An 11,523-nucleotide genomic window follows, 5' to 3' on the forward strand; every position below is an offset into this window, starting at 1 on the left:
TATGTTAATCAAGGATGGAATCACTGCAATAGTCAGAAATGATATTGGTCAAAGGATCAGGATAGTGAAACAGTTTGGGTGGAGATAAGGAATAATAAGGGGAAAAAGTCACTAGTGGGCATACTCTATAGGCCTCCTAACAGTTGCAACTCTGTTGGTTGGAGTATAAATCAGGAAATAGTTGGGGGTTGTAATAAGGGAACAGCTATAATCATGGGGGATTTTAACTTTCATATTGACTGGAGTAATCAAATTGGGCATGGCAGCCGTGAGGAAGAGTGCATAGAGTGTATTAGGGACGGGTTCCTTGAGCAGTATGTAACTGAACCAACCAGGGGGCAGGCAATCTTAGATCTGGTCCTGTGTAATGAGACAGGATTAATAAAAAATGTCCTAATAAAGGATCCCCTTGGAATGAGTGACCATAATATGGTTGAATTCCAAATTCAGTTTGAGGGTGAGAGAGTTGGATTTCAAACCAGCGTACTGAGCTTAAATAAAGGAGACTATGAAGGTATGAGAGTAGGATTGACTAAAGTGGACTGGGAAAACAGATTAAAGTGTAAAGACGGTACAAGAGCAGTGGTCTACATTCAAGGAGATATTTCACATCTTTCAAGATAAATATATTCCACTGAGGAAAAAGGGGAGTAAAAGAAAAGACAGCCATCCGTGGCTTAGTAAAGTAATAAAGGATAGTATCCGACTGAAAACAAGGGCATATAAAGTAGCCAAATCTGGTGGGAGGATAGATGATTGGGAAGCATTTAAAAGCCAGCAAACAATAACTAAAAGATTAATTAAGAAAGGGAAGATAGATTATGAAAGTAAACTAGCAAAAAATATAAAAACAGATAGCAAGAGTTTCTACAGCTATATAAAAAGAAAAGGGTGGCTAAAGTGAACATGGTCCCTTAGAGGATGAGACCGGGAAACTAGTGGTGGGGGACATGGAGATGGCAAAGACGCTGAACAAATATTTTGTATCATTCTTTACAGTAGAGGACACTAAAAATATCCCAACATTGGACAAACAGGGGGCAATGGTGGGGGGGGGGAGGTGCTAAACACGATTAAAATCACTAAGGAGGTGGTACTCGGTAAAATAATGGGACTTAAGGCGAATAAATCCCCCGGACCTGATGGCCTACATCTTAGGGTCTTGAGTGAAGTGGCGGTAGGGATTGTGGATGCATTGGTGATTATTTTCCAAATTTCCCTGGACTCAGGAAAGGTCCCGGCAGATTGGAAAACTGCTAATGTAACACCCTTATTTAAGAAGGGAAGTAGACAAAAAGCTGGAAACTAAAGACCAGTTAGCCTAACATCTGTGGTTGGCAAAATGTTGCAGTCCATTATTAAGGAAACAGTAACAGAGCATTTGGATAAACATAATTTAATAGGACAGAGTCAGCATGGTTTTATGAAGGGGAAGTCATGTTTGACAAATTTGCTCGAATTCTTTGAGGACGTAACATACAGGGTGGATTAAGGGGAACCAGTGGATGTAGTGTATTTGGACTTCCAAAAGGCATTTGACAAGGTTCCACACAAAAGATTACCGATCAAGATAAAAAAATCACGGGATTGGGGGTAATATACTGGCATGGGTGGAAGATTGGCTATCTAACAGGAAACAAAGAGTTGGGATAAATGGTTCATTCTCAGGCTGGCAATCAGTAACTAGTGGTGTTCCGCAGGGGTCAGTGCTGGGACCCCAACTCTTTACAATCTATATTAACAATTTGGCGGAAGGGACCGAGTGCAACATATCCAAGTTTGCCGACGATACAAAGATGGGAGGGAAAGCAGTGAGTGAGGAGGACATAAAAAACCTGCAAAAGGACATAGACAGGCTAAGTGAGTGGGCAGAGATTTGGCAGATGGAATATAATATTGGAAAGTGTGAGGTTATGCACTTTGGCAGAAAAAAATCAAAGAGCAAGTTATTATCTAAATGGAGAGAAACTGCAAAGTGCTACAGTACAAAGGGATCTGGGGGTCCTGGTGCATGAAACACAAAAAGTTAGTATGCAGGTGTAGCAGGTGATCAGGAAGGCCAAGGAATCTTGGCTTTTATTGCAAGGGGGATGGAGTATAAAAACAGGGAAGTCTTGCTGCAGTTATACAGGGTATTGGTGAGGCCACACCTGGAATACTGCATGCAGTTTTGGTTTCCATATTTAAGAAAAGATATACTTGCTCTCGAGGCGGTTCAGAGAAGGTTCACTCGGTTGATTCCAGAGATGAGGGGGTTGACGTATGAGGAGAGGTTGAGTAGGTTGGGCCTCTACTCATTGGAGTTCAGAAGAATGAGAGGCGATCTTATCAAAACATATAAGATTGTGAGGGGGCTTGATCGGGTGGATGCGGTGAGGATGTTTCCACTGATGGGTGAGACTAGAACAAGGGGGCATAATCTTAGAATAAGGGGCTGCCCTTTCAAAACTGAGATGAGGAGAAACTTCTTCACTCAGAGGGTAGTAAATCTATGGAATTTGCTACCCCAGAGAGCTGTGGAAGCTGCAACATTAAATACATTTAAAACGGAGATAAACAGTTTCCTAGCAGATAAGGGAATTAGTGGTTATGGGGAGAGGGCAGGGAAGTGAACGTGAGTCTAGATTCGGATCAGCCATGATCCTATTGAATGGCGGAGCAGGCCCGAGGGGCCGTATGGCCTACTCCTGCTCCTACTTCTTATGTTCTTATGTTCTTATGTTAAGGGCCGTGTCAACCACTGTAGAGGGGAATCCTTGGATAGGAAAAAGGAAGACATGTCGGCAGCTCTGGTAAGGAAGGTGGCATCGTCAGAGCAGATGCGGCGGAGATGGAGAAACTGGGAGAATGGAATAGAGCCCTTACAGGAGGCGGGGTGGAAGGAAGTGTAGTCCAGGTAGCTTGTAGTGAATGTTTGTCAATAACCTATCCCCAGAGATGGAGACGGAGAAGTCAAAGAAGGGAAGGGAAGAGTTGGAGATGGACCATGTGAAGGTGAGGGAAGGGTGGAAATTGGGAGCAAAGTGAATGAAATTATCTAGTTCTGGGCGAGAGCAGGAAATGGCACCAAAACAGTCATCAATATAACGGAAAAAGAGGTGAGGGTGCGGACCCGAGTAGGACTGGAACAAAGAGTGTTCCACATATCCCACGAAAAGGCAGGCATAGCTAGGACCCATGCGGGTTTCCACAGCAACACCTTTGATTTGGAGGAAGTGACTGGAGTCAAAGGAGAAGTTGTTCAATGTGAGAACAAATTCAGCCAGGCGGAGGAGGGTGGTGGTGGATGGGGACTGGTTGGGCCTCTGTTCAAGGAAGAAGCGGAGCGCCCTCAGGCCATCCTGGTGGGGGATGGAGGTGTAGAGGGATCGGACGTCCATAGTGAAAAGGAGGCGGTTGGGGCCAGGAAACTGGAAACTGTTAAAGTGGCAGAGGGCGTTGGAAGAGTCGTGGATGTAAGTGGGAAGAGACTGGAGAAGGGGAGAAAAATAGAGTCGAGATAGGAAAAGATAAGTTCCGTGGGGCAAGAACAGGCTGAAACAATGGGTCTACCAAGGCAGTCCTGTTTGTGGATCTTGGGAAGGAGGTAGAAGCGGGCTGTGCGGGGTTGGGGAACTATGAGGTTGGCGGCCATGGGGGGGGGAAGACCTCCAGAGGAGATGAGGTCTGTGACAGTCTTGGAAACGGTGGCTTGATGTTCGGTAGTCGGGTTTGTAGTGTATGTGCCTTTAAGAGCCCCAGGTGTGCTGTAATGCCGGTAATTGCCACTCGGGCTATATAAGCCTGTATATTGTGTATATCCATTAGAACCCCCCCCCAGACTTTGCTTAGTAAACACCTGTGAACCAACTCCTGTCTTCAGTGTCTTTATCAACACACGGACACTACAGTGGCGACGAAGTGGAAATGGACTTACCTGCAATTCGGCAGCACCTCAAGGACATCGATTCCTCGGGCGTCCAGAAGACTCAAGAAAGTGAGAGAAGCTGTGGTTTCACCAGCTGGCCAAGCTGGTGGCAGGTACTGCGCTAATCCTTCCTGGGCGTCAGGCTGGGGCTCCAGCGGCTAGCTCTACAGCTGAGACAGGCAGCGAAATCGGAGGCAAGCAATAACGGACAGGGAGGGAGCACTCGGGAGACGGCTGGCGCGGCAAGCAGGTCAGCGTTCAGACCTGGAGAGAAAATCCGGCGGGAACGAGTCTCCAACTGTAAATTAAAAAAAATTTTAAAAACGGAAACCACGGGAAACAGCGTTGTCATCGGCAGCAGCGGCGGGAAAGTGCGGGCAGCGCCATATCTTTGCTGCAGAAAAGAAAGAAAAGCGCGGGAAGCACCATACCTTTTCTGAAATGCCTAAGTCTGGCAATATTGATGCTTTTGATAGCAAAATAGAGGATTGGACCACATACATGGAAAGAGTAGAGGTATATTGCACTGCAAATAGAATAGAAGATGAAAAAAAAGCTTCAGTACTGCTGAACCTAATGGGCGCAAAGGCATACGGGCTGTTACGAAATGTAATCACTCCAGCCAAACCAAAGGACAAGAATTTTAAAGAAATTGTTGATACACTGCAGGAGCACTTAAACCCAACACCGCTGCTGATAGCGGAACGATTCAAATTCTTCAAGAGAAATCAACACAAGAATGAAAGTAACGCTGATTACCTCACCGAATTAAAAAAGCTATCAAAGTACTGCCAATTCGGGGCAGGACTATCAGATTATCTTCGAGACAAATTCGTTTGCGGTCTCTTAAGTGAAGGAACACAAAAAAGGCTGCTTTCTGAAAAAGATTTAACATTGGACAAAGCTTTCAGTATGGCTGTATCATACGAAGCAGCAGCAAGAGGAGCTGCAGAGATACAACAAAAGACACAGGACTTCGGCACCCATGAAATGACACAGGGTTTCGAAAGATGTTATCGCTGCGGCAGATCCACCCATAACCAGAGGGACTGCTGGTTCAAGGACAAAGCATGCAGGCAATGCGGAAAGATTGGACACATTGCACGGGTATGCCGATCTGGACAAAACAAACCCACAGACAGAAAAAAAAAAATCAATAAAGGAAAGTACAGGAAGGTACAAATGATGACGGACAGTAGCTCCAAAGACCAGAAGAGCGACAGCGACTCCGAAAACAAGAGACTAAGCTGTCTCAAATTACATAATGTACTTGCCAAAGATGATTACCAAACCATTTGGGTTACCCTCACGATAGCAGGGTCCCCAGTTAAAATGGAGCTAGATACAGGATCAGCTCTAACCGTAATAAATCGACGGGATCACGAGAGGCTATTTTCGCATATACCTCTAAAAGACACATCCATTATCTTAAAAACATATACTGGGCAGAAAGTATACCCCAAAGGAAAAATAAGGGTGCCTGTTGTATACAACGGCAAAGAAATACAAAAGTTGTATTTATACATTCTACAAGATGGTGGTCCACCGTTGTTGGGACGTGAATGGATCAGAAAGATACGTTTAGACTGGCACTCCATTCAGGCACTGATGGTGACCAGTAAGAAAAAAAACAATGATGACATCATACCTGAACGATTAAAAGACATCTTGGCCAACGCCAAAGAAGTGTTTCAAGAGAAACTAGGAACCTTGAAAGGCATCACCGCCTCAATAAAAGTGGAAGATGCAGCAATTCCCAAATTTTTTAAGGCAAGACCGGTGCCATACGCAATTCGTCCAGCAGTCGAGGCAGAGCTGGAGAATTTGGAAAAGGCAGGCGTATTATCCAAAATAGATTGGAGCGAGTGGGCAACACCCATCGTTCCAGTCATGAAAAAAGCATTGAATAATGATAAATCTGAAGAACAGAGAAAAATTCGCATCTGTGGAGACTTCAAGGTGACTGTAAACCCGGTCCTTCACACAGTACAGTATCCTCTTCCGAGGATAGAAGATATTTTCGCCTCACTATCCGGAGGGAAACGTTTCACCAAAATTGACTTGGCACAGGCATACCTACAGATGGAGGTTGAGGAGGCCTCTAAAAAGTATCTCATGATAAACACACACAAAGGCCTGTACCAGTACAATCGACTGGTTTTTGGAGTAGCATCAGCTCCAGCTATCTGGCAAAGAGCTATGGAGCAAGTCCTGCAAGGGATTCCGGGGACTCAATGCTACCTAGACGACATCCTTGTAACAGGAGAAAACGACAATGAGTACCTTGCCAATTTGGAGCAGGTGCTCACTAGGCTGAAAGAACGGGGCCTACGAGCAAATCGCCCCAAGTGCGAATTTTTCCAAAATCAGATATCATATTGTGGCCACATAATTAATAATGAAGGGTTGCATAAGTCACCTGAAAAAATTGAAGCGGTCATAAAAGCCCCAGCACCTGAAAATGTTTCACAATTAAGGTCGTTCCTGGGATTAATAAATTACTATCATAAATTTTTACTGAACTTATCAACTCTTCTACACCCTCTTAATGAACTTCTACAAACAGGAGTGATTTGGAAATGGAGCGAAGACTGTAAACGTGCCTTCCATAAATGCAAAGACTTAATCACATCCGAAGAAGTTTTGGCTCATTACAACCCATCACTGCCAATCAGACTGGCGTGCGATGCATCCCCTTACGGCATAGGAGCAGTATTATCCCATAAATTCCCTGATGGCTCAGAACGGCCGATAGCTTTTGCGTCATGCTCATTAAACTCAGCTGAGCGTAACTATGCCCAAATCGACAGGGAAGCACTCAGCCTGGTATGGGGAGTGAAGAAATTCAACCATTACCTACACGGACAAAAATTTACCTTGTTGACTGACCATCAACCCCTCATCTCCATATTCAATCCTAAAAAGGGTGTTCCCATTATGACAGCGCAAAGGCTACAGAGGTGGTCCCTTTTTCTAGGGGCACACCAATACAACATAGAATACAAAGGATCAAAACAGCATGGGAATGCTGACGGTTTATCATGCCTACCGTTGCCAACGGTAGAAGAGGCACCTACAGTAGACCCAGTAGAGATGTTCCACTCTACCATAGTGGAATGTCTACCAGTAACAAATTCTGCCATTGAAAGGGAGACGAGAAATGACCCGACTCTCTCACGGGTCTACGATTTAACAGTGAAGGGATGGCCAGCACATGGCGAACCACTGTTGCCAGCATTCTCGCAAAGAAGAGAACAGCTGTCAGTGTGCCGAGGAATCTTGATGTGTGGATCCAAAGTGGTGATTCCACCCAAACTCCAGGATAAAGTGCTAAAGGAGCTTCATGAGGGGCATCTGGGTGGAGTGAAAATGAAGAACCTAGCTAGGGCGTTTGTATGGGGGCCAGGTATCGATGGAGACATCGAAGAAATGACCAAGAGCTGCCTAGGATGCCAGAAGGTCCAAAATGCTCCACCACAAGCCCCTCTACATCCATGGGAGTGGCCCTCATCTCCCTGGCAAAGGGTGCACATCGACTTTGCTGGTCCATTTATGGACTCAATGTTCTTAATCGCGGTTGATGCACACTCCAAGTGGCCGGAGGTAATAAAGATGTCCTCCACCACCACGGAAAAAACCATCACAGTATTAAGGACCATAATTGCCAGGAATGGGCTGCCGGAACAGATATGTTCTGATAATGGACCGCAATTTGTGTCCGAAGAATTCAGAAAGTTCTTAAAAAACAATGGGGTTAAGCACTACACGTCCGCCCCATACCATCCCGCCACCAATGGATTGGCTGAAAGGTTTGTCCAGACCTTCAAGAAGGCCATAAAGGCCATGGGTAATGAAGACATAAAACTTCAGCACAAGGTGGATAACTTCTTATTCGCATACAGGAATGCAACACATATGGTTACCAACCAAACTCCCGCCATGATGTTTTCAATAGAAACCTAAGATGCCGGCTGGATTTGGTCAAGCCCAACATCAGAAGGGACGTGGAGAACCAACAGTTTCAAGGCATGAATGAAAGGCCAACTAGAACCTTCCAGATAGGTCAACAAGTTTTGGCCCGAGACTACCGTACCGAGAAATGGCAGCCTGGAACTATCTGCACACGACTAGGACCACTGATGTATACCGTGGACATCGGAGAAAGCATAATAAGGCGCCATTCTGACCAAATCATAAAGTCATCCGAAAAGGGACAACCTACACCACAACTCTATACGTCTAACGATGAAGTAGAGATACCCATATCTACCTCCGATCCGGTGATACTGGAACTCGATGAACCCGACACTGGCATTCAAGCCGAATCAGCCTTGCCAAAAGAACCTACTACACCACCAGAAACTACTACACCCCCGAGGCATTATCCGGACTGAGTCAGGAAGCCTCCTGAGAGACTGACTTATAATTAATTAACTACAGCAATGTGTATATTATTTTTCTTATAACATGTAATTAATAATTACTTAAAATATGATGTACTGATTAGCTAAAAGGGGAGGATTTGTAGTGTATGTGCCTTTAAGAGCCCCAGGTGTGCTGTAATGCCGGTAATTGCCACTCGGACTATATAAGCCTGTATATTGTGTATATCCGTTAGAACCCCCCCCAGACTTTGCTTAGTAAACACCTATGAACCAACTCCTGTCTTCAGTGTCTTTATCAACACATGGACACTACAGGGTTATGGTCCAGGCGGAAGTAGAAGGAGGTGTCGGAGAGTTGGCGTTCAGCTTCCGCTAGGTAGAGGTCGGTTCGCCAAACAACAACAGCACCACCCTTGTCAGCAGGTTTAATGACAATGTCGGGGTTGGAGCTGATAGAATGGAGTGCTGCAAGTTCAGAGGGAGGTAGGTTGGAGTGAGGGGAGCAGAGTAATGGAGACAGCTGATGTCACGCCGGCAGTTTGCAATGAAAAGATCCAGAGAGGGTAAGAGGCCAGAGGGAGGGGTCCAGGTAGAACGAGAATTCTGAAAGCGGGAGAAAGGGTCAGCTGTGCGGGGGAAGACTCCTGGCCAAAGAAGTGGGCATAGAGACGAAGGCGGCAGAAAAAGAGCTCAGCATCGTGCCGAGCTCGAAATTCATTGAGGTGGGGGCGTAAGGGGATGAAGTTCAGGCCTTTGCTAAGGACTGATCATTCGGGGTCAGAGAGGGGAAGATCAGAGGGGATAGTGAAAATGCGGCAGGGGGTGAGATTGGGAGAAGGGATGGGGTCAGAGAAAAGTGAAGGGGAAGAAGGTTCCGGAGGGGCGTTGGTGTCCAAGAGTTGTTGAAGCTTGCGATCCTTGACACCTGAAAGGAAGAAAAAAAAGTTTTTTGTTAAAGCGCTGGATGAGGCGAAAGATGAAATGGAACTGCAGACCAGGACAGCTTTGAGATAGAGTGAGTCGGTGCTGCTGAAGAGAGGTCGAGAGTGTTAATGTGGCATCGCATGGCATTCAGCGTGGATCTCAGGATACGGCGAGAGCAGTGGTTCGAGGAACGCTGAATATCTTGGAGATATCTGTAGTCCTGAGTGGATCCAAAACACGAAGGGTGGAATTTCAGTTGGAATCCACGTGGAGTAAGCTGGAGCTGGAGACAATTGCTGAGGAAAGATATGTGGCTGTGAAAGCGAGTTTTGGTAGATACCTGATCAAACACGAGAAGGGAGATAGAAAGCAATGAAGGTGAACAAGGTAAAAGAGACAAACGGAAATCCCATCGGAGAGAAGAGAACTTCTTCAAGGTGGGCATTCCTGGAAGAGAGGTGGCAGTGAATTAAACACTAATACAAAAAGAAAATACTGCAGATGCTGGAAATCTGAAATAAAAACAGAAAATGCTGGAGACACTCAGCAGGTCAGGCAGCATCTGTGAAGAGAGAAACAGAGTTAACGTTTCAGGTCGATGACCTTTCATCAGAACTGGAAAAAAGCAGGAAATGGAACAGATGCTGAGATGCCGTTTTCCCTGGCTGGAGCGTCTAGAACTAGGGGGCATAGTCTCAGGATAAAGGGCCAGCCATTTAAGACTGAGATGAGGAGGAATTTCTTCACTCAGAGTTGTGAATCTTTGGAATTCTCTGTCCCAAAGGGCTGTGGATGCTGAATCGTTGAGTATATTCAAGGCTGAGATAGATAGATTTTTGGACTCTAGGGAAATCAAGGGATACGGGGATCGAGCAGGAAAGTGGAATTGAGGTCGAAGATCAGTCATGATCTTATTGAATGGCAGAGCAGGCCCGATGGGCCATATGGCCCATTAATATGATCCTTTCACACTCACAAGCCCAGTAACAGCACCGTTACTCATCTGACATCTAGATTTCATGATATTGGGGTGTGCTTGGATTTCCTGAGCTAAGCAGACTTGCAATTCTTTGCAGATTTTTCCACACTCACCTGCTGCCTCCGGTGTTCCTTAGCTTTCTCATTTCTTTGTGTGTCGTACACTGAGATGCTCAGCTCATTCGCCCTGCGTTCTGTTGCCCTGTCCTTGAGAAATTCACGTACCTTAAACATAGTAGTAAATCACAATATCACCCGTTAACTGAATGCTTTTAAAGTTTAGATCCTGTTCAGTACATAACTTCAGGGTAGAAGTTCCGATTGGCAAAGTTCACGTTGAACACTTAATGGGTTCAGTGCAATTCTGTGCGTGCTATTTTTACAAAGGCTTTAACTCATTTATTGTAAATTGGTTCCTGCCTGGATAAAAATACAGCACAAATCATATTACAAGCGCAATGTTTGACGTGAACTTTGTGTGCTTTTTTTGTGTCTAAATGACCCAGTTTGCAGATTGCACTTTCATCGTGCCCTACATTGGCGTCAGCCATGGCTCAGTGGGTCGCACTCTCACCTGAGTCAGAAGGTTGTGGGTTTAAGTCCTACTCCAGAGACTTGAGCACATAATCTTGGCTGACACTTCAATGCAGTTCTGAGGGAGTGCTGCACTGTTGGAGGCGCCTTCTTTTGGATGAGATGTTAAACCAAAACTTATCTGCCCTCCCAGGTGGGTGTAAACAATCCCATGGCGCTATTTTGAAGAAGAGCAGGGGAATTATCTCCGGTGTCCTGGACAATAATTATCCCTCCTACCAACATCACTAAAACAGATTATCTGGTCATTATCTCATTGCTGTTTGTAGGATCTTGCTGTGCGCAAATTGGCTGCCGCGTTTCCTACATTACAACAGTGATTACACTTCAAAAAGTACTTCATTGGTTGTAAAGTGCTTTGGGATGCCCTGAGGTCATGAAAGGCGCTATATAGATGCAAGTTCTTTCTTTCTTTCTTTCACCACTGCAAGAACCCTGTACAGAGCTGCACTGATAGCTGATCAAAGAAACAGATAAGCCTAAATTTTCTGATCCATGGTGCCCAATATATGGGCATGAAGTGGGTTTAACTGATGCAAGAAAGGGGGAGGATGTCCACTAGGGTCGTCTGCCTATTTAGCACCATATTTTACATTGAAACATATAAAATTCTGACCGGGCTAGACAGACTGGAGGTGAAGAGGATGTTTCCCCTGGCTGGGGGGTCTAGAACGAGGGGTCACAGTCTCAGGATACGGGGGAGGACATTTAGGACTGAGATGAGGAGAAATGTCT

At 45.4% G+C, this 11,523-nt stretch overlaps 1 protein-coding gene across 1 annotated transcript in view; it reads right to left on the minus strand.

Annotated features, from left to right (window-relative positions):
* The window catches only part of LOC147109623 (dynein regulatory complex subunit 7-like), a 48,453-nt gene extending 38,025 nt beyond the window's left edge, over window positions 1–10,428 (minus strand). Inside the window, exon 1 of the mRNA XM_086002330.1 lies at window positions 10,309–10,428. Within this exon, the coding sequence (XP_085858456.1) occupies window positions 10,309–10,428 (120 nt within the window). The remainder of the gene's footprint in view (window positions 1–10,308) is intronic.
* Between the last annotated feature and the right edge of the window lie 1,095 nt (window positions 10,429–11,523).

The sequence above is a fragment of the Somniosus microcephalus genome, chromosome 12 (genome assembly GCF_052327205.1).
Source record: "Somniosus microcephalus isolate GS21.2 chromosome 12, FLI_Smic_1.0, whole genome shotgun sequence".
NCBI classification, from domain to species: Eukaryota; Metazoa; Chordata; class Chondrichthyes; order Squaliformes; family Somniosidae; genus Somniosus; species Somniosus microcephalus.